The following is a 23,833-nucleotide window of genomic DNA, read 5'->3' on the forward strand; positions in this document are numbered from 1 at the left end:
TATGTATTAAGTAGAGGGTTTATGATAGACCTAGTTTATAAGACGATTTAATACATGATGTTCGGTTTATAAGAAAACAAAATAAAATTTTGGAGAAAACTGATTATTTTAAAATTTGTTATTTTTCCTAAATAACATAGTTTGGAAATATTCCACCGTAATAAATGTAAAATAACCCCACCACACCCAAACTGGAAAAAAAACTATATAGAAATAACTATTCCAGTATACTTTAAATGATCACCTGATTTTCAAAACGGATAAATCAAATTAGTCTGTGTGATTCTCACAAAAGCAAAACTGCAAACGATCCACTTGCATATGCAATTGAACACAGTAACATTAGGAACTTTTTTAAACTGTCACTATTGGTTACTTTTCAGCTTATTCCTTTTCAAACAGGTGTACGTATTTTTTAATGCATAATTAGCAACAGTAATGCTGATATTTTGACTTATCAGAAGACATGAAAATACCATAACATTTTGCATTCACAATAAGCCCAAGGTCAGTGTAGGCTTTGTTTTTTACTGGTTTCTGTCACCTGCTTTACTTGCCTCTGGCGTCGCCACCATTTTTCTTTAAAAAAAACTTCCTCCGTCAGGTGCGCCTGTGAAGGTTATCATTTCTATTTTGAGCACTTCTGCCACCTAGTGACTGGAGGTTTGTTTGTCACTCAAGCATAAATAAGTACTCTCATACTAAAAAAGTTATCTTGCCTCTCAGTTGTCAGATTGTTCAAAAGCTGTCAGACTGATTAAAAAGAAATCACCCGTTAGCCTACCACAGATTTTAGCTGTTAGCTGCTAGTTGTTGGCTAGTTATGGTATTTTCACGGTATTCACAACCAGCCAGAAAGACATGGATTTTTTTTTATTTATCTGTCAACACAACAGGGTCAAGGACTTGTATATTTCTGAGAAGATGCACAGCAGCAGCTTTTCAGATGGCTTGATTTTACCCACCTTTTTAACCAGCATATTATCGCTCAATTGGACATGTATCTTTTTTTTTTTTTTTGTTGGACAAATAATGAAAAGACTGACTATATATACCAAGTGGTGCAATTATTTGCAAGCCACAGAGAACTGTACTGACAGAGGGAAGGATTACAAGGAGGTTTAGCAATAGAGGGCGATGAATCCCTAATCTCCTCAAAAAGGCTGTGAAAATCAAAGATGTTTGTGAACACGTCCACTGAATAAAGTCGTCCTTTCTTTCACAAATTAGGGGAAATCTTTGAGCTCACAATAGAATCGCTACATTTGTGATTTTCTAACTAATTAAGAGACAAATGCTTGGAGACCCATTCAAACGAACTGAGAGACGGCGAGAACAATGCAGACGGAGAAGCAGTGAACACATGATGTGGCCTTGTTTAGGAGGTTGTTAGTGCATGAGTGAGTCACTCCTTTTTCTCACAGCAGTTTGTCACTTGTGTATTTCCTCTGAACTTGCATCTCTGTGAAACAACTTTTCTCCTTTATAATTTCTGTCAGGGCTGGTCAGTGTTGTAATGATTTGAGGAGTTTGACAGAAATAGTATCTTATAACAAATTCTATTTTTTGTAAAGCAGAAAATTTAGCACTGCAACATGGATGCAAAAGCTGTTGATGAAGAAAGCAGTTTGACCCACTGTTGAACCTTATGCACTTCCAGGCTACATTATTCGTACGGAGTGAAAGTTTTATTTTTTCCTTTGCCAACATTCCTTTAGTTTCATTAAACATACTATGTCTGATTTGAAGGCGAACTTTGTTTGTTGCTGAAAATAGGCAGGTTAGTAACAGATTGGAGACTTTTTTGATTTGAGCTATTCTGTGAATCGCATCGAAGCACATTTTGTCTCATTACAATATCAACGCATCCTTAAGATTTTGTGATAAACCAAACACAAAATAGAACATGAAGATGAACCCAAAGAAAACGACTAAAAGCTCTACAAAGTGTGAAATTGTAGCAAATTACCTTCAGAGGTCACCTATTTAGTAATGTTTCCGTCTTTGTGTAATTTACTCAGTATAAATATAGCTGCTTTCAGAGGCTTGTTGGAGAACATTTTCTCACAAGCAGTTTGAGGTCAAGGAACACAGACAGGTCAGGAATAAAGTTGTGAGGTGTTTAGAGCTGGTTAACAGACTAAGAAAAGGTATGAAAAGATTTAAAAAAAATATATTACAAAGCTGTATTCAATCTATGGTTTGAAAATGAAGGGAACAAAACTACACAACGTATCACAATATCAGCAGTATAGGAAATTGATACATTTCTTGTTTTAAACTTTCAAAATGCTGGCAAACTGGTATTTTATAGTTGTTTTTTTATGTAGCAAAGTCTGCACATTGCTATAACAAAGATGATACTAAAAGAGAAAACTAACTGGGAATAACAATAAAGCATAAAACGGCAAATAAATGTTATCGTATAGTTTCAGCTCCAAAATGGATTTGATCTCACTTTGCTGCCTCAGCCCCCTGCTGCAGATCACAATCATCAACAAAAGTCACAGGTTTATACACTGTGAGTTTGGATCGCTTTATGAACTTGTCCAGCTACACTTCAGTCAGTTGTACTGTTTTGCCCATTTTAGATTTCCACCAGATTGTCACTTCAGTTGTTCTACAGCTAACCTAAAAAAAAAAAAACAGTCAGTTTGCCTCCAGTTGCTCATCCACTCACTAGGTACTAAACTGTCTTGCCACTTTCTTCTGTCAAGATTTTGAGCCGTTTCAAATTCATTTTGCTCGACTGCCTACAAGTGCATGACCACTGGCTCTTAGATAAAGATATGAATAGTGGACTTTTTCATGCCCGTATGCGACTCTTCAAAATGTCATCAGAAGTGATGCACACAGTGGGGATACAGATGAAAACAGAAGGCAAAGCTACAACAAGTCAGAGTAATAGAAAGTTTATCATTTAACTGCTTGTAGTTTTCCTAGATGACATTTCATGCCGTTACACTCCTGGGGAAATGGCCCCAGTTGTTTTACTCTTCTTTGATAATACTTATTGGTCAGGTTGAGGTGTTCTTATTAGCTCTTCAAGTTACACATGAAGTAATTTTCTATAATTTTCCCAAGCATCTTACCTTGTCGACGTTTGTGTGACTTTGCTTTAATCTGATGTTCTTTCTCCACATGGAAAGCTGCCAGGAAGTTGTGCAGTGGGTAATGAGGAAGGAATCAATGGCAACTACCAGGAAAGATAAGACTACTTAGGGAAATATAGGAGTAAATGTAGCAAATGGATGGTGGAGTTAGCCATTACGATTAAAACTTAAGTGTTTAGTTAGGAGCTACTAAATCCACAGTTTGCGGGTTTACACACTCTTCCCCATTAATGTCGAATCAGTAGAAGTGTCTGATCTTTTGAATGTTACTGTTTTCTGTTTCCTCCCTTCCTTTTGTCTGCTCTCAAACAAAATCTTCCTCTAATTAAAGCAGAAAAAAAAACTGGATAAGTAGTCTGACATATTAAACATAGACCGACTCTATTACATAATTTAAACACGTTTTTGTTTTTGCATTTTCATTAAATAGCTTTTATGCTCCTGCTTCTATATATTAAGGGCTCTACTCCTTAAAACAGTGGAGCCTTGGGGTTTATGCTTTCAAGGCTAGCTTCTAAGTATGCACTATTCAGCAACTTTAATATAAAAAGTGTACACATGCAGATTTTATAGCCACGTAGGTTTGCATGCCATTAGGTTTTATGATTGCCGGTAAGCTGCAGTTACTAATGGTCTGCTGGTAAATCAATCATACATTAAATGACCACAATGACCTAAAAAAACTGTGAGAAAATAAGAGGCTTTTCTCAACGATGAAATCAAAGTATGCTACATAAATTTTATAGTTGTTGCATTTTGATGCTGCAAACACAACCATCTTACCTTGGTACTGTATCCAGCCATGTAGGACCAAGGCTGTGCTGGTATTGGTACTGTATCCAGCTATAAACATATTGAATGTTGTAGTAATATCTTAATTTAAGCATAATTCTTTAATAAAATACAATGATGTTTGGTTGACATCTTGTTGTCTCACTGTAAAGGTGATCTATTCTTTTCATTTCTACTGCACCTGTTTGGTTCACTTCAGTTCAGTCCTGCTTACCAAGGAGATGCACTTAAAATATTCAAAATGTGGATCAAAAATATTTGCAGTGAATATTTTTGCAGCACTCCTTGGAGTGGCAGATGGCACTGCAAGAGGACGACTCAGCTTTTTTCTGTTTTACTGAGGGAAGCACAAAAGTTGTTAGAAGTTTTGAGAAAAAAAAATCTTTACTTTTTACAAAAGTATGTTGTCTGTTCTTTTGGCTGTTGCTTTTTAGCAAAGTTATGTTTGAGCAGGTAACGGGAAAGTCACTCTTGTATGCTATGAGTCATCCACTTGTCCTAATAAAAAATATTAATGATCAGTCACTGAAAGGCTTATTAAGATTAATTAATCTTAGAATAAATGCATGAATGGTTAGATTAAGGAGATATTTAATGTGCGTTGTAAAGAAGTAATTTGTAGATTTTTTTGTGATGCAGAGAAAGGTCTGCAATTTCAGTTTGGCTCTAAGAAAGCAATTGTTTAATGTAACTATAAATGTGTTTTTGTGAAGATGTGTACATTTTTAATGTACGCAGACAGTATTAAATTTTAAAAAAAATATTTGTAATTCATAAAATAAAAAAAAACAAATAGGCCTGAATTTGAATCACATCACATGGTAGCAGTGAGAGAAAGAGTTGGATACCTTTTGGGTACCTCTGGTAACAAAGTTGACTTTTTCCATCCTCAGTTTTGCAACATAGAATCATAGAAAAAAAATGAAGCAACCACAATATAAAAAAAAGTTATTTGCAAAGCTTTTAAGAAAGTGTCCCATCATTATTCTATACACTTTATCATTAACATTACTTGAATAACAAAAAAAAAAAAAAAAAAAAAAAAAAAAAAAAATCACCATAGAAATTCCTTGATGAACCTGGCACACGTGAGACAGTCCAAGCTTTTAAGGTGTCAAGGAAAAGCTTGATATGACGGACATAATGATCACTTAGAGCTTTGGCAGAATACAGGAAAACAGACAGGGGAGCACGCTCATGAGCTCTCCACAATAACTTCTGAGTAAATCCAGCCCTTGCTGGGAACAATTTATGGATGCCTGCAGAGTTAAAAACTTGGCTTTTTACTCTGTTATTCAAAGCAGTAGAAATGAAGTGGTTATGAATAAACACCACGTAATGACACTGACATAGATGAAAGGTAACATGGGCAAATGAAACATTGAAACATTAGCAGTGAGTTCAAAGCAGGTAGGCTGAATCGATTCCGTTTCAATTAAAGTATCTTAATGTGGGAGGGCCGACTGAAGCGGGGGACAATTCGAAAGAAAATCCTGACATCTATATGCTCGAATGAGCAGAGCGCTAAGTTTCTCTTTTAATAAACGCAAAATGTCAATTATCGTATATGACGTTTATAAAGATTTAATCAGAATCATGCAAAAATAAATCCAAACAGACCTGCACACAGATACTTCAAAAGCTTCACGCCAAACATACCGATGTAGTTATTTCGGGATGCCGAGACGTCGGGGGAATACAACGAGGCGCGTGTGTGTTTGGGAGGATGTGACGGTTTTGCCAGGTTCAATATCATTAGCATGGTTTCACCTGTCTCCTCGCATGCTGCATCGTCTGAGAGTCACTTTGAGAAAAGCCCCTGCTCATGAACACCAGTCACAGAGTAGCACAAATAAAAACACTGTGAAGACAAGGAAGCAAAATTCCCAACATTGTACGAACACCAAACGTAAACTGACAGATTCTGCAATTATTAATGTCACCAAAACAACTATATGAAATCCTGTTTTGATGAGTTTCAGCATTTGATTTTTTTTTTTTTTCTCGCACATTGTTTTGCATACTTCACCGAACATGACGCACGAGACGAGGAAAAACTGTGACATGGTTAAATGCTGGAACTGTTGCTGTCGGATTTATTCATTGACACTTGTGGGGAGGTATTTTCTTTTAGTGCCACATGCTAAATCCAACTAAATAATTCAAAAGTAGTTGCTGAGAATGATGGTATTTCTTACATTTCATTGCCGTTTGTGTTGGCTGCCTTCCCTAGCCGCACATTCATGGTTCCTTTGGAGCCCTTCTCTGTCTCTTTATATCTTAAGCCTCCTGAAGCAGAGAATTGTAATGTCCCTGTAATCAGCCCCGGGATATTATTGGAGTTTGTTTATTGTTGTGTTTGATAGATCTACATGGACCACTTGCTTATCACAGCTGCTTTTAAGTATGACCTTGGAAACTCATTTGTTTTTGATTTTTTTTTTCCTCTGTTAACCACATATTGAATCCTGCCCGTGATTACAGAGAGACACGTACATTGTTTTATATCGTCACCTGATTATTGGTGTGCTTATCCACGTTTATCGGCTTGGGAAGTAATAACGGTTAACGATGCAGCGTGTATGACGGGCTTGACGGAAATTAACAAAAAAAGAAACGGGCTGAGGAAATGGTGTGTACTTCGATGACGCCCATATTTTTATTTGACTACAGATGTCAAACGCGCAATTTGTACCTCTTGAGTCATTATGGTGAAGGTGATCCAAGGTATTAGGAATGTGTAATTTCTTCATCGGCACTCTACAAATTGTATTTGTGATAGTCTTTATCATCGTGACTTACTTTACCGTCATGAAAAGTAAGTCCTTGATCATGCCACTTTTTAGGTTAGAATGAAACAGTTTAACTAAATTCCTTTACAGATTTAATATTCTAAGAAATTGACTCAATTTTTTTTTTTCATTCAGTGGGACACCAATCCTTTATAAGCAATGACTCGTTATGTATCGAAGAGCTACCTTTTTCAGAATGAATAAACAAAACTAAAACCGTTTTTGTTGTTTTTTGTCTGTAAATTAATTCACAACAGTTTGCTATTCACTGCACTTTGTTTTGAGTTTAGTAAAATCAGAACAGCTTGTTCTTTTTTTTTTTTTTAGGATTCTGAAGTGCTTTTGTATTATTTTATCCTCAATGTATCCCAAATTTAATTGTGAAGTCTAAAAAAAATGCCCAAAGGAGTTTTTATATAGTTTGTATATCCTTGAAAAGAAAACTGGATTTGTCCAATATCTAAACTGGCAAGTCAGACCTGAAAGAAAATGTTTGTAGTTCTAGATGATTGTAAAAGATTAGTTTTGATCAGCGTCTTTTGTCCTGCAATATCTGCATAGAATTCATGCAGCAAACTGACTCATTTATTTATGTAGTTATAATAAATGTATTTATTCATTTAGTTTCAATGTTTCTTTCTTTCCAAGTATTGAACAAACTAAATAGACCCTTAATAATATTTTTTTTCTTGTACAGTTTTGATCCTTTTTTTTCCCTGAAACCTAAAAAAACAAATAAACCCCAAAAATATGATTTTTCTTGAGTAGGTATATCATTCCCACAAGGGATCATGTAGGTTTTCTGGCTTAAGGTAAAATTTATTTAGTAAAAGTGAAGAATGAAATAGCTTTTTGGATAGTAACTTTGTATAATTCTAGTATAGTCAGCCTTGACTGATCTTGAATTAACACACTTTACCACTTAACAGAAAATGTTTTGTTTTTTTTTATTTCCAATGAAGGGAAAAGAAAATGAATTAAATGGAAAAAGTAACATTTCATCCAAGGCAACAGCATTTCCTTAAAATATCTGAATTAGAACTCAGTCTTTGAGTTCTAATATCCATAACACTGACTATGAATTAACCTAGAAAATATAACATCCACAGTAGCTTTCAAGCTTACTTTTTTTATTTCCATATGGGCTCCAAGCTATTTGACAGAGTAAACGCTTGATCAAAGCACTTTTCCCCTCATGTTGTTGCTGTCTTTAAATATGTATCCCAAGTGCTGAATATAAAACAACTGGTTGTGGACTTAAGGATGCTTGATCAATCAGGCTTTTTACATCCGAGGTTATCTCAAACCCTGGGAACGGAGCTCGCGGTTTTTAGATCGCTGCTTTTCACTGATAAATTGTCATGACCGCAGGGAGCCGTTTAGAGAGCGATGAAAAATAACAAAAAAGCAAGAACTTTTTTTTTTTTTTTTAAATGGAGTACAAGAATGGGAGAAAAGACGAAGAGTGTTCTTCCCAAAAGGAAATATCCTTTAATCAGTGTCCTATTATATGTTCTTTGAGGTCAGAATATGTTTTGTGGGAAGAGGAAGAAAAGAATCTCTCAGAAGATTTAACAACTTCTTCTGATGAGGCCAAAGGTCTGCCCATGAATAACACATGAGAAGTGAAAGAGGAGGAAGAAGAGACATATTGGCTCTGTCGAACCAGGGAGTGTATGGTTGGAGTAGACATGTTGGCTCTGATGGGTCTGTAACTTTTTTTTTTTCTACTCTGCACTTCACTTCAGGGAAAAAAAAAAAAAGCAACTCATGAGACATAATTGCCCTCAAGGCCTCTTGTTATATTTTGGCCTCATCCTCTCGAGTGAGTGAAGGCTTTCATTGATCACTTGGATCATAGGTTGGTTTTTTTTTTTTTTTTTTGAAGTAATAATGATTTGCGTTTTACGTTTGTTGCAGAAGCGAATTATTTAAATCCCTTTGTGCTTTTTTTTGTGGCTACAGTTACATCTGAAGGTCACAGCAACTTGTCCATTTCCTTAATATTGCCATTCTGGGCTTAAAAGTCTCCCACCGTGATTCACTTTGCCTCATAAAGAAGCAATGTTCTCTTAGGGCTAATATAGTTTAAAGGAAGAGTAAAAAGCAAAGGGTCTTTTATTACCCTAACGGTTGCCATAGGTGTGCTGGTTTGAACGTTTTCGTTTACATGTTCGCCTAGCGCATGCGGTAATTCATATAATCTCATTAAAATGCCGAAAGTTTTGGCTTTTTAAAGTCACTGTGACCCTGAGGTCTGCTGCAAGCATCAGTTTCTGCATACTGAGCAGAGCTCTGATTGATCTCTCTAAGTGAGAGCAATTATTGGGATTGTTCTTTACAAAGAAACTGCCTCCCTTTCTTTTAAGCCCATGCAAAACACCCACACACAAATCTATGCTTCTTCATCACATGGTATATCAAAATGAAACTATAAAAAAAACCAAAAAAAAACAACTTTGATCTTGATTTGGAGCTGATGATCTTTGGCTCTTCAACTCTGCCCTTTGCTGATTATGCATAGAATAATTTGACCTCCTAGCCTTTGAATGGAGAATAGCAGACATGAAACGCATAATATAAACTAGGAAATGGACACTTACATCTATAAAGTTTGTTAAATAGGATGGGGGTGGTTTGTCTAAAATCCTTCCAATGAGTTGGAAGTTAATTTATGTCAAATTAAATGGGAAATTCATTGGTGCTTGTGCAGTTTAGTCAGTCAGTCTGTGAATGGCTGCCTATGCATTTGCATCCACTTCTCTTGCTTATTTTGGGCACAAATGACACCAGATGTTTTTTTTTTTCCCCCCGACTGAGATAAGGATATACTTCAGTAATGTAGAATAGCAGACAGTTTGGTGTGGAGGAAAAAAGTCCATTAGCAACTTTTGAGGGACATCACAGCTGGCAGAGTAAAGATGGTTAGAGCTACATACACAGCTTAGGTCTTACTTGAAATAAACAACTACTCTGCTTGTTTATTTTTTTCCTACTACCTCCAATCGAACAGTGGAGCAGTTAATTACCTTGGAGACTGAATGCTAATTGGTGGATGGCCCTGAGCAAAGAATTAAACTGACTTCTTAAATCTTTTTGGTGAGTTTTTAAAGTTCATAAGAATCATGACAAACAAACTACATCAGAGGAATTTTCTTCTCTAGCTCAGTGGCAAGCGTAACACTTGGGTCCCAAAGCTTGAGTGGACCACATAACCTACACCAGGGGTGCCCAATACGTCGATCGCGGAAAGGTTTCGAGTCGATCTCGGCAGGTGACAAACTGATCGCCGCCAGGACGCTGAGACCAGCACTTCCTCTTCTTATCAAAAAATATTCACTAAGATCCTAAACGTTTGTAGCTTCATTAAAAAATAATAATTATTAAAAAAATCAACGAAACGTGTTAAAATTAATAATCTCAGTAATTATTGTTTCAACAAGGTGTTGCGCAGTTCTGTGCGTTTCGGTTCCATTAACAAAAAGAAAAAAAAAAAAAAAGGCGACTCAAAGACCGACTGACGAGCAGAGCAGGAGTTTAAATTAGCTACTCAACCACCGCTGTGTTCATGAGAGGCTTATTAATAATCGAGAAATAAATATCAAGCTTGGAAACCTGATATCGTAACGGACTGAATGTTGTGTTTTTAAAGTACCTCTTAAAGTCACACTCTTGCATTTGCAAATGAAGGCTCAGTTCATGTTTTACGCTGTTGTTAGCACTTCATCTGGTGTGTACTGAAATGAATATAAAAGACAACTACTACTTTGAACATTTAGTATGAACCCAAAAGTTTTCCTTCTCACGCCACATTGTGGCACGGTTATGCTTTACATAAAAATAAGAACATTTTGTTTTTGCAGTGTATTGAGCAAATACGATCCCTTGAATAAAAAGCAACTGCACATAGTTTGTATTTGGATGTCTCACTGTGAACACGACACAGGAACTCATAGTAGCACTGGCCTTTTATTCTGTGGTAAAAATTGTAATCAGAAAGATGACGCATCCTGTAGTAAAATTGAAGTTCTGTACACCCTGCAGAAGCACAGTTCATCCTTGATGTCTTTATTGAACAGAAGCTGTGTTCTTGCACTTTTTGTAACAAGGCCTTCATTTAGAAGTCTTCACTGTGAGCAGATGCACTCAGACGCACCTGCTGCCAATATTTAATAACCTTTACAGTGGTTATAGCAACTCCTATAGTTCACTCCTCAAGAGGAGACATGCCTGTTGCTTTGAGGACACTCTTGGTTGTCCTTAACCCTTTTTCACCTTGAAATTACTAATAAGAAAGAATAAATACATTTTTAAAATGATGGAACAATTTATTTCCAGCATGTTTGAAACATAAAACACTCCTAGTATGAAAATATTTAATTGCATATGAGTAGAATAAAATGATTCTGACCTGTGTTGTTTTCTTTTTTTGTTGTTTTTACCTGGGGCCATCTGTAACTTTTTGATGTAAAATCTGTTTTGAGAAAAGCCAGTCGTTACATTTCTGTTTAAGAAACTGAACACATGTACACGAAGAGTCAGTTATTTCAACAATCTTAAGTGTTGCATATTTTGGCATCAATGAGAAAGCAAACTTCTTATATTGTACATACTCAATATAACCTTGGTCACAATGCCAAATAACATGGGCACCTACTAGTGTGAGCAAATAATACAGTCAAAAGAATGTTAATTACAATATGTCCTCTCTAATAGTACATATGAATAGTTAAATAAGGTCAATGATGTCAGGAAAATGTAATTTGCACCTAGGGAATTCACAATCACATTCAAATACACGTCTGTGTTTTTCTGTGGATGGAAAATACGTGTTTGAGTGTGGTTGCATGCTTGGTTTTGTGCTTCTCAAGATAAAACATGATGCGTCTCCAAATGACTTTGGCTCTAACAACAGAACAAGGGCATGGTGAGCAACATGCCTCATTAAAATACAGATCAAGAGGCAGTTTAAGTGTATAATTCGCCATTGCTTCTCCAACGCAATAAAATAAATAGTTTTTCTCATCAAAAGTCGGTACTGGTTTGCCTTAGTTCTTTTTTAATGTTGGGATCATAACTTGATTAAAAGTTGTTAGTGTTACATGTCCTCTTAAGCACCAAAACATCCACTTTGATAGCTGTTCTAGGAGGACCCCATTACCACCTCTCAAGTTGTGGACGCATTCGTTTTCGAGTTTTTGTATAATTAAGAAAAACAAACAAGGCAGTCACTTGGGAAAACCGGCAGTTTCTGCCAAGTGCCATGAGATATTGGGTGTCATTAGGCTTGATTTTATGCAAAACATAATGGATTACATAACTGCCATATGCCACTAAAGCAAAGCACAAGCATCCCCAGTGTCAAATAGTGGAGGATTGAATAGAAAATAAGACATAAAATATTGAACAAGAGAAGCTTACTAGATTTGTCAGACTGTCTGAGCTCAGGTAGGATGTATTGATAGACGCACAGGGGACTTTGATCCATATCTTCGATTTTGCATTTAATTTATGTAGAAACAGGATAACTGTAATGTTGGTGTAGCTGTAACCTATTCTGATAAACGTTGCTTTACAGACTTCTTGATGATTTTGTACGTCTCTCCTTTTGCAGGTTTACTGGTCCCAACCTTCCTTCGCCCATCATTAGCAGCAAGAACTGGCTTCGACTTCACTTTACGTCAGATGGCAACCACAGGTTGAGAGGTTTCAGCGCCCAGTACCAGGGTAAGATCAAGAGATGAATTAATAGAACATCAAAAGTATTATAGACATATTGCTAACTGTATCTGGCATGTTCACCTTTGTTATGACCTTTTTAATATCATACATGGATGCACAAAGTGTCACTTTCTTGGCAGCTTCTGATTTCCAATTTTTGTAAAAACCCAAAAATATTAATTCTGACTCAAGTTGTCAGAATTTATGACCTTTAACCTTATTTCTGGTTTAGTACATATTTATCAAAAGGGTTAACAGTAAAAATGTTTCACATTTTCATTAGTAGCTAATAAAAAAAAAAGTATTCATTTATTGTAAATCTACAAATACCATAACTAAGGTCAGTAACAACTTTGTTGGGTAATTTCTGTAACATGGTTTTCTCGTTCACTTTAAACTGTTGCTGTTTTACCAATTCTGAACATTTTTAGGTAGAAGAAGGAATACTGTATTCTTTCTGTAGTGGCAGAGGACTCTCAACATTGCAAAGATTGCAAGGTCCTTACTTCTGAGCCAATTACTTTTGTGCAAACACGCACACACGCAGAAACGACACGTGCACAAAAACACACACCCGCTAAACCCCCTTTTTTTTTTTTTTTTTTTGCAACAGGCATCCATTTTCTTCCTCATAACTGTTAGCAGTGCAGGGGGCACCTCTAAGAGGGGATGAGCTCTGAAAAAGGATTAGATCTTCTACAAAAATGGTCATATGTGAGGATTTTACCTCCAGCCATCCACCGGCGAGATAATTGGAAGCGGGGGGAGTACTGTGAAAATTACAAAGTAAAAAAGGAGAAATGCCTGGAATGTAAAATACAAGTTTATTCAATTGTAGGTTCACTGTTTGACAAATGTTGACCACGATTTTAACAAGATCAGATTCTAACAGAGAACTGAGAGAAGATCCTTTTAATTTACCCGTGGTGTGTTCAGAAAGAAGAATAAAAAACAGGATTCAGCCATTCAGTGATTTATAAGCGGTTATATTTTTATCATGAAAAGCGTTTCGAACTGCCTTGTTCTTAAAATCCGTTCATCATCTGAACACCAAAATCAGCTTGATCACAAGATTCATTTTTATGTGTCAAACATTATGTCAGAAAGCTGGCACGTTGCTTTAGAACCTGAAGTAGTTGTCAGTTTAAACGCCAAATTACAGGAACGAGCCGTTTTCATTTTTTGTTTAGTTGAGAGAGCACATCTTTTTAATTGTTTTTCTTTTATCACAACCATCTTAAACAGACTTTTTGACATGTGCCTCAGATATCTTTGAGAGACAAAAAACCCCAGCTAAAACAGAGCAAAGGATGCCATTTCAAAAAATGTCACAAAGAGACAAAACAGTTTATTTGGGTCTTTGATAATGCTGAAGATATATATATATATATATATATATATATATATATATATATATATATATATATATATATATATATATTTTAAAACTGAGGAACAAATATTAGCTTTTTACTCTACCATTATGACTTAGCTTTCATTCTCACTGCTGCTATTACAAGGCTCCACTACTTAAACTGCATCTTTTGTTTGTATATTTCCTTCATTAATCATTTTCTCTGAATAAAAATGTTTTCCTCAAGGACTCCACAGGAATGAAGACATTTCACATTGTTGAGCTTTATTCCTAAGTGTAAAATCTTTTTTTTTAAAAGTCAAAATAAATAACACCATCATTCTAAACATAAACCTTTTTACTATTCTGCACATTTTGACAATGATCCAGATGCTTAGCTGCTTAATAAATTACTTTCCCCAAATCGATGTAAACATAACTCAGTGGGTAGTGCTATAATCAGCAGCATGGAAGTTATGTGCTGCAGTCATTAAGCTCCTAGTTGACTATACTGGTGTCATTATAAAAACTCTTCTTTTTTTGTCCTTTGTGTCTGTGCTGTCAACAGTGAAAAAGATGACTGAACTCAAATCCAGAGGTGTGAAGATGTTGCCAAGCAAAGACAACCACCACAAGATATCAGTGTGTAAGTTATAATTCTTACTTTTTATATTGCTGAAATATCAGCAGTTTTGAAATAATTTCATCTGACTGTATTTCTGTCACAGTTATCCTCAATCCATGTGAATGTGAGCTCATTCTGAAGGCAACCTTGCTACCCAGATCTTTGGTTGGGTTGTTTTTATCCACAATGCCTAGGGTCATGGTCCACTTCATCCAAATGAATTGAAACCTGTTTTTAGACCAATCATAGTTTGCTTCACTGATCTGCACCAGAGTTTGACTGCACATGTGCATCTCCCTGAACAAAACATACCTTTTGAAAAAAACACAAATCAACATGGCTTGTGAGAAGTGAATAATTCAGTTTTACATATTGCACTATGGGAAAAATGATTAGCACTTTTTAATCATAATGTGGAAAATAGAGCCTGGCTTAACATGATATGCCTAAATATTACTAGAACTGCCCATTTTTAACTGTGCTGCAGATCCATTATTTGATGTTTCAAAGGTTTAACTCAAGACCTCTGTATTTGTCAGCTGTTCTAAACATATAGGGTTAGGGTAGGGTGTATATATATATATATATATCTCACAGTGACGTGCGGTGAGGTTCACTGCTGGTGAGGCACTGACTTAAGACTTACACACCATGCATGTTATTGGACGTACGGAAATTTCGCGCAGGCGTACAACACTGGGGGGCAAAAAGACTAATATTTTACATGCCATCCATAGCCGCGTTAACTCAGTGAAACTTAGAAATGTAGGTATTGATTTTGTGCTATGATCCACAGCAAAGTTATCTGTATTCGCCAAGCTACGCAGATTTGTTGCCATAGCAACTGACAACAATGCCACTTCATGTTTTAGGATTTAACACCAAAAAACATTCAAGAAATTTGCACACAGAACAGAATATTCAGTATGTTGATGTAGTACGTTTTAGGCTCAATATTTTATTAATAAATAATTGCTGTGGTAGATTAGCTACCGCTTCCACTTTTCTGAATTATTTAGACAAACTGTAGCCCACAAAACGCATATTTCATTAAAAAAAAAAAAACTAAACAAAAACATCTTATTACTGTCTTACCTTTACTTATCAATGAAATCCATGCACCGCTAATTCTGCACAAAAATATCCATTCATCCAAAGCCAAGTCTATCCTCGGCATGTCTTTTCTACTCCGTTTGAGAATCAAACTGTGTTTGAGAAGCAAAACTTTCAGCTCCGGTGTTGATCTTCCTTTAGTTATTATCTCCTGCTTCAATTGAAAATTCACTTTAGAAAACTGTTTAAGTGTAGAAATGTAGTCCTTCATGTTGACGTCGGAAGAGAGGAGAAAACAAATATATGGCTGTACTTCTGTATGGCTAGCTCACTGTGTCTTACTCTGCAGTTGTGCAGTCACAATATCTGGGATCATGAGCGCCCCCTGCCATGAGGCAAGAGAACTGCCTGCCTCCCCTGGAGTCTGTTCTCTGCCGTTTCTGATCGTTCCTCCGCACACAAAACACGATACAAACACAGTTGGTGACAAAAAACACTGTACATTATATACATAAGCTAGATTATGGAAAATCAGTCCATATATTAATGATTTTTAGCCATTTTATTGCTGGCATAGAGACAGGACGAACTTGCCCCCATAGAATGGCAGCCAGTGCAGTTCGTAAGAGGTTGCGCAATCCCAGGTGAGGCTCAGCTTCCTGCTGCCTCACCGGCTTCGCTTCTGAGCATTTGAATGGGAAAATGCGAAAATCCAGCGATTTTGAAGACAAAATCATCAGAATTGGTTAAGCTAAGTAAAAAATAGATACTTTATAGTACAAACCACAGGGTGAAAATAGCAATATAAATGGTTTTATTATTATATATTATTTTTCCATGATGACAGGTGAGGCTCTGCCTTGCCTCACCTACCTCCCCTGACCGCACGTCACTGATATATATATATATATATATATATATATATATATATATATATATATATATATATATATATATATATATATATATCACAATCTGATCCATCCTAGTTTAACCCTTAGGATGGATCATAACGTCATCCGAGCGTTTGCATATTTTAAGGTAATTAGTGGAGCTATCTGCTTGAGTGACCAGCTTATTGCCACTTCACCACCTGCTTCCTAACCAATATGCATGTAATGAGAGCAATAGTGCTCGCTTATTGTCTATACCATGACTGTGTGTATTATTTTTTTTTTTTGCACAGCCAGAAATATTTCCAAAAGCCAAAAATTTGCTCCTATTTCACCAAGAAAAAGTGTAGCAGCTTTCATTCAGCCAGTTGCCAGGCAGTGTGCAGCAATAGGTAGAAGAATAGGGTAATAAGATGCTGAAAATGTCTTTCACTTTGGTGCTTTTTCTGGCATCTCGATAGCAAAAGCGTAACCCACAGCATGGATCTGATCTAAAATGTTAGCAGATTGAAAACTGCAGCTGTACAAACTCTTGTTAAAACTTAATGCCGGTAACCGGCTCATGTTTGATCCTTTTATAGGTTGGTTGGTATTTGCAATTTTGGATTCAGAACTTTGTCAAATGTTGGATTCAGCTCATATGTTGAGTATAAGTTGCTAAGGAAGTATTAAAATGTGAAAATATTTTGTTACTCTTAAAATAGATTCAACTGCCTGAAACTTGCTCACTACCAAGTCAAAGGTTCTTGTCTCTGCTCCTTGTTCTTTTAAAGTACCCATTAAGCATCAAAGCCAGTTAAAAACAGTGATGTCTAGTCTTTAAACACACGCTTGTACCTGTGAAAAGACAGCAGTAATTGCCTCCGTTGCTATTTTTAAACCTTCCTTGTCCTCTCAGCTTAGCATTAATCTCATTCAGCAATAGCTAAACATGTAAACAATAACATACTGAGAGGATTAAGTCATCCAGAACTACGCAAAGTTGCAAGCTGAAGACTGAAAATAGTAGAAAACTGCTCTATTTACACTTCTGTCTAGAAAGCTCATTTTATTGTGTTGATTTTTATTCTCTCCAGTTGCTACTGTAAAATTTAGATTTTTTTTGTTTTATTGCTACTGTTTGTATATTTTATCACCTTATATGCCAATTTACAATGAATGAGACATTTTTTGCCAATAAATGACACTTTTATTGTTGTTGTTTTCACGGGATAAATTTGCAGAGACATGTACATTTGTGACTGCTTGCGAATCATAATTAGTACCTGTGGGAGAATCCAGTAGTACAGGTGAAACCCCAAATCTGTGCTGATCTTCAAACACAGGTGCAAGCAGCTCATTACAATAATGGGCCAAGAGGTGTAGAAGGAACAGGCCAAATCAGAGCAGATCCCAAATAACAGTGTGTGATTTAATGACACTTAGCTTCCCTCATATAAACTTAATTCCAGATATCCTCATTGACTCAGATAAAAAAGAAAAAAAAAAGGATATCTATATCAAATAGAAGACTCTAGTTTGATAATCCTTAGCTACTCAAAGCCAAGGCTCTTTAAATTGTGATCCAGTTCTTTAGTGGATAAACTGGGTGAATCAGTACAGTGGTAGTCTTAGTGAAGAATATGACGATTACATGTAAAGAAGTGGTAGTTTTGTTACAGGTAGCACTAACGGGTGCTTCCTTCTGTAAAGTAATGATGTCACTTAAAAGTTTCAATGATGGCCATTTGGGTTTTTTCATACATGCTACATTTCCAAAATGTATTGGGTCTGACCACAGTCATTGAATTCAGGGGTATTCAGTCGTATCCATGGCGACAGAGATACTCAGTCAAACCTTCAAACATGGAGACTGCTTCTGTAGGCATTTGTCGCTTTCATATTCTCAATGTTGAATTAAATGTCTTGAGGATGGAGCCCTCCTGTTTCAACATGACTGCACACCAGTTCACAAAGCGATGGGCCACGAAGGCGAGGATGAACAAGTCTGGTGTGGAGGAACACGACTGACCTCAGCCAGACGGACCAAACGTTTGGGATGAATCGAAGCCTGGAAGCCAAGCCTTCTCGTTTGACATCAGTGTGTGACCTCAAAAATGTGCTCCTGAAAAAAACGGGGGGGTGGAAAAAATCCAATAAACATAATCCTAAACCTTATGAAAAGCCTTCCAGGAAACGCTGAAGCTGGTATAGCAGCAAAGGGGTAGGCTGAAATCATATTAAAGCCTTTGGATTAAAACTGGGATGTCACTCGTGTGTGTGTGTGTGTGTGTGTGTGTGTGTGTGTGTGTGTGTGTGTGTGTGTGTGTGTGCGTGCGTGCGTGCGTGCGTGCGTGCGTGCGTGCGTGCGTGCGTGCGTGCGTGCGTGCGTGCGTGCGTGCGTGCGTGCGTGCGTGCGTGCGTGCGTGCGTGCGTGCGTGTGTGTGTGTCTGTGAAGACAGGTGAGCAAATATTACTGCTCCTGGGAGCACTTTTGCATTTTGCATTGATTATTTTATTTTGTCTAAATAATACTGCTTTTGTCTGCAAATTGTGCAGCACAAGGTTTAGTGGCCAACTTTGATTCATTAAAAAAAAAAAAAAACGAATTCATCGATACCAATTCAACAAAAACACATACAAGATTCAGTAATTTAGTGCTGCCATTCTGTGAAAATTAAACAAAAGCAGTCACATAATTGCACCAAAAAGGACATTACCAAAGGCACGACACCTTTTGTACATCTGCAGCTAGATCTATCGAGATCTTGTATATTTATAAATCCAGCCTTCAAGCTTCATTTATCGTTTTTCTCTTTAAATATGCTGTAATTGTTTGCAATTATGTTCTTTTAAAAATTGCTCAAAATGTGTTTTTTTTCCCCTTTAAAGCTTGAGGTAAATTGAATAACCAGCTTTCTCCCAGCTTTATTTATTCAGAATTTATTACATATTTTAGCACCTGGAAGCTCTGCTGACACTGTCGAGCCTTGTTTTGAATTTATAGCAGTCTCGCATTAGTCTGCGACTCGGGCCAGAGAGCAGGTGTCCCATTGATTGGACCCTGTAGAACTCTGACCCCTGGCAGTCAGTCAGGGCTTACCCACTTTGCCAAGTTTACCTGACCCCTCTTGACACTGAAACTTCACTGTTTTGCACTCAATGACATGATTAAACAGAGATTTACGCAGATTTTGTGGTTGGAAAAAACATTTTTCTGTTGCTCAAAAATAGGGTTGTGAACACAACTTGTCTGTAGATAGATCAGCAGTTATCGAGCTGTTTGATTTGATTTCTTTCCCAGTTTTTTTTAAATAATTAAATAAAAAACTTCTACATTTTAATCACAAAAAAGTGAAGCTAAACTGACAAAAGAAAAAAAAACATATTGTACAAATAAAACAGAAGATGCATGTATAAAGACTTGAATTCTAAAATGTAAACCATAATATCAAGCAGTGACAAAGTAAAATGGATATTTATTCAACTTTATTTACCCTATGGAGAATAGTTTTTTTAGTAGTTAAGCATTTAGTGTAAAAGCTAGCCATGCATTCTGCAGTATGTTGTTTTTGTAACATTTGGCACAGCATTTTCAGAAAATAAATACTTTGTCCTTGACCTGCTGAACAATCTATACTTTTTTTTTTTTTTGTTCTCTGTCAATAGTGTCCCAAATGGGTGTAGCTCAAGGACACAACATGTGTCCAGATCCTGGGATTCCAGATCGGGGGAAAAGAAAAGGCTCTGACTTCAGGTAAACAAGAGGAACACTAACAACATCAGATAATTCAGTTTTACCTTTCATTTAGATTAATATGGCTGAAACAACGAAGAAACAGCGTTTCTTCTGATAGCTTATCTGGCTCTGCAACCTCCTGGTGTTTATTTTTAAAACGTGCTCCAGTGCGACACATTTCCTGATGCGAAGCAAACCTAATGAGACAAATGTGTAAGCTTAAGCAGATACAGGTCCCCTCCTATTTTAGCCACAGCGCAGCAATAGCCTGCCTCCAGGAGACGGTGATATCACCATAAGGGCTATGGAGTCTTGTTTCCTGTCAAAGCTGTTGTCTGTATCAGTGGTCACCTGTAACGCAGACAAATGGGTGTTATCTGTATCCGGTATTTGTGTCATTTTTGCAAATCACACCCAGTAGGGCTAAGAAAATATACATGCTTTTTTTTTTTATCAGTAAATACGTTTTTCTGGTTCTCCAACATTTTAGCTAATTTATTTTCTGCGCTTTCTCTGACTGCAGGCGAGGAGCTACAGTGCACTTTTCCTGCGATGAGGGTTACGAACTGCAAGGCTCAAAGAGCATCAGCTGCCTCCGAGTGACAGACAGCTATGTGGGCTGGAGTGATGACCGGCCCATCTGCAGAGGTAAGCTTTGACATGTCGTCTCTATGCAAGTATGTAACGTAAGCAGACTGAATTTGACCTCTATTCATTCTTCTGCACTGAGGTGCTCAACCCATGTTTGCTTATAAGGCTGCTGTTATTTTGTGTGGGAGTGCAGTACGTTTCTTTTTCTCCTTGATACGCAGTTCCCACAAGTTTATGAGTGGCCTGACTTTGACCTTTCACTCAGCATTATTCTGCTTCTGTTGCTTAGCCATGCACGCATGGTCCATGCCCATCAATCATGTCGTTTCTCCTCATGACCTTTTGGTAATGGATGATTTATTGAAATTTTGAGCGTTTTGACATCTGTGCAGTTTTTGAGTATCTGGTCTTGAGTGGATTCTTTCTAAAACAGTATTACGGATTCATCAATGGAGAGCTTTACCGTAATGTCAAACTTGGTAGCTCAAAGGAAATTCCGGAGCGTTCCTGCACAGTCAGAAAAAGTTGGTATTAGATTTAAAAGTGATTTTCAGGCACGGAGAAAGGAAATAGAATCTGTAAAGTTATTTATATTTCATCACTTCTCTACCTTGAGGTAGAGATTTCTGTCCTCTACGTGTTTGAGAACTCAAATAAAACTTTTAACAGCTAGTTCAATAAAAAACAACAAAAAAAAAAAACGGCTCACTATTTTAGGATGTTCAAAGAATTCTAAATTGCTGAGTGGATGTGAAAGCGCATCACTTTTCTGCTGAGCAGCCAAACAGATTTAATGGAGAAAGAGAACTTAATGAATAAGCTAATAAACAAAATAGTTTATAGTTACTTATTCACTAAATGCATTTCATTTTACACCCTTAGAAGCAAAATTATCAGGACACTTATGACGTCACAAAAACCCAACAAAAATATTCCACAAAATCAAAAGGTTTTTTATGGAGATTGCGATAATTTAGCAAATGTTTTATTTCTATACTTTTGTCAACGGTAGCGATGGTTTTTGCTTTGACTGCGAGAGCTGTCACTGATTTTCTAAAATTGGTACAACCGGTTTACACTGCAGCATCCACTAAATGAATGTGACTTTTAGAAGGACAGTCGGAAATGTGGTGCTAATTAGTCGTGGTTCCATCTGCAGTCTTGTCACCTGCATTTCAGAACATACCTTTGTGATACAGTGAAGCATAAAGTCTTGTACTGACAGTTTTGTACCAACATCATCCGTAATGTGAGTGAAATTTGTCCTGACGAATATCTTCTTTCAGCATTCAACAATCCATTATGAACCCTTTCATGCTGCGCCTTTAATCAGACTCACAATGCTTAGATAAAGATAAAACATTCTCGGGGAGCAATTAGAGTATCCTGAATTAGCATCAGTCATCATTACATTTAATTGGGCTATCATTAACACTTTGGGATAAGGTATTTACAAATTGATTTCTTGGCATAAGATCAATATTTCTAACTTCAATTATATGTTATTTACCTTTTCAATCTTACTTATGTTCTCCTCTGCTAATGATCTGATATAATCCTAATAATTAGCATATAATCCTCTCGTATGCCTATCTCCTCTGCCAACAGACTATTGCATAAGGTGTATAGGACAAGTGGTAAAAAAGAACAACCTTAACTTTCTTGCTCTAATTATCAACATTATTTACAGTTACATAACTTGCTCCTAAATTTGCCAGACAGATCTAGATGTAAATAGCTTTACATTGGTGGTATAATGATTTAGTATGCAAGTAGTTTGTGGTTCTTCCACACCCTGAAGACCTCTCTTTTTCCAAATAATGCATATGTGAGATTTGTCTTCACATACGCACAGGCAGAGGACTTCCTGAAGTCTTGTTTTTAATTAAATGTATTTCTTTTTTAACTGTTCCACCATGCTGATGCCCTCGGGCCTCCCTAAGAAAAGTCACCTTGTACCTTTTTCTTTTTTAAGTCTGTTTTGCTAATTCCTCACCTACTCTGTCGATGTGAATATTTAAAGGGAGATTTTATGCCGTTTCCTTTCCCTGTTAATTAGGTGAAATTTTAAATACAGACAGGTGGACTAAGATCATTAAAACATTTAAATAAAACTGATTTTCTATTAGTTGAGTGGGTCTTGATTTCCAAGCAATCTACTTTCTTTGTTATTAAGTTATAATCAGGTTACTGCAATGTTCAAAGAGAAATATGTTTAAGTTATCTCCTGCCTCAAAGTATAAAGGGCAGTGAATCCTGAGGATGAGGACAGCTTATATATTATACATACTGGAAAAGGAATTCATCCTTTGCCACATTTTGTTTTGCTGCAACAAACTTGAATCTCACATTTAAAAACTTCAGTTATGCCATAGTTCAGTGCATAGTAGCTACAACATGACAAAATGTGAAAAAGAAATTGAATAGGTTTAAATACTTTTTAAGGTTCTGTGTTATGATTACTTCTACTGTTTATTCTCTTGGCCCCATCGTTCTGTTTTTATTTTAGTGTTCTCTAGAAAGAATCCCAGTAAGTTATAAAGTCAAAGGTCGACAGACAATCTTGTTTCAAAAACCTTACAGGAGGAATGTGCATGTTCAAGTTGATAATGACTTCTATCAAACTGCACATAACTTTTGACTTGATGCTGCAGCAGAAATGCATCAGACAGATCCGACAGACATCAATAATTGGATAGGAAGTCATGGCGGTTTTGTCGTTTATTGTGATCTTTGTTTCTGGTGTTCTCAGTTGTTGACGGTATTGTTTATTTTATGACTTTTGACTTTTTTACTAGTCAGACTCCACATCTTTGAGTCTGAAATAGATCATTTTATCTGTAAGAAAAGCATTGTTTTTGATTTGAATATTATTGGAAAGTCCATTTATTGCAGTAACTCAATTCACTAAGTGAACTTAATTATATACGTTAATTACTCGCGTCTTCAAGCCTTTACTTCAGTTAATGACGACAACTCAACAGCAATGCAATTACAGATAAAATGAGTCCAGCAAAAACATGACTTTTAATACAGAAATGTGGGCTTAATAAAAGTATGTCCTAGCACCTGGTTCAAGGTTACTTTCAAAAGGTTTTTTTAAACTGACAGACAAGTCTCATTGAAATGCATATTCTAATTTATTGAATGTTCATGTAAATAGGCATAATCAGTTGCACGG

The 23,833-nt window shown here is 36.4% G+C and overlaps 1 protein-coding gene across 1 annotated transcript in view; it reads left to right on the forward strand.

Moving 5' to 3' along the window:
• csmd1a (CUB and Sushi multiple domains 1a) overlaps positions 1-20,890 on the forward strand; it is a 115,231-nt gene extending 94,341 nt beyond the window's left edge. The window contains exons 6-10 of the mRNA XM_088009948.1: positions 12,312-12,424; positions 14,341-14,418; positions 19,992-20,079; positions 20,585-20,709; positions 20,874-20,890. Coding sequence (XP_087866074.1) covers positions 12,312-12,424; positions 14,341-14,418; positions 19,992-20,079; positions 20,585-20,709; positions 20,874-20,890 — 421 coding nt within the window. The remainder of the gene's footprint in view (positions 1-12,311; positions 12,425-14,340; positions 14,419-19,991; positions 20,080-20,584; positions 20,710-20,873) is intronic.
• Positions 20,891-23,833: the final 2,943 nt, after the last annotated feature.

The sequence above is a fragment of the Poecilia mexicana genome, unplaced genomic scaffold, assembly GCF_051168715.1.
Source record: "Poecilia mexicana isolate PSO_F unplaced genomic scaffold, ASM5116871v1 scaffold_11, whole genome shotgun sequence".
NCBI lineage: Eukaryota > Metazoa > Chordata > Actinopteri > Cyprinodontiformes > Poeciliidae > Poecilia > Poecilia mexicana.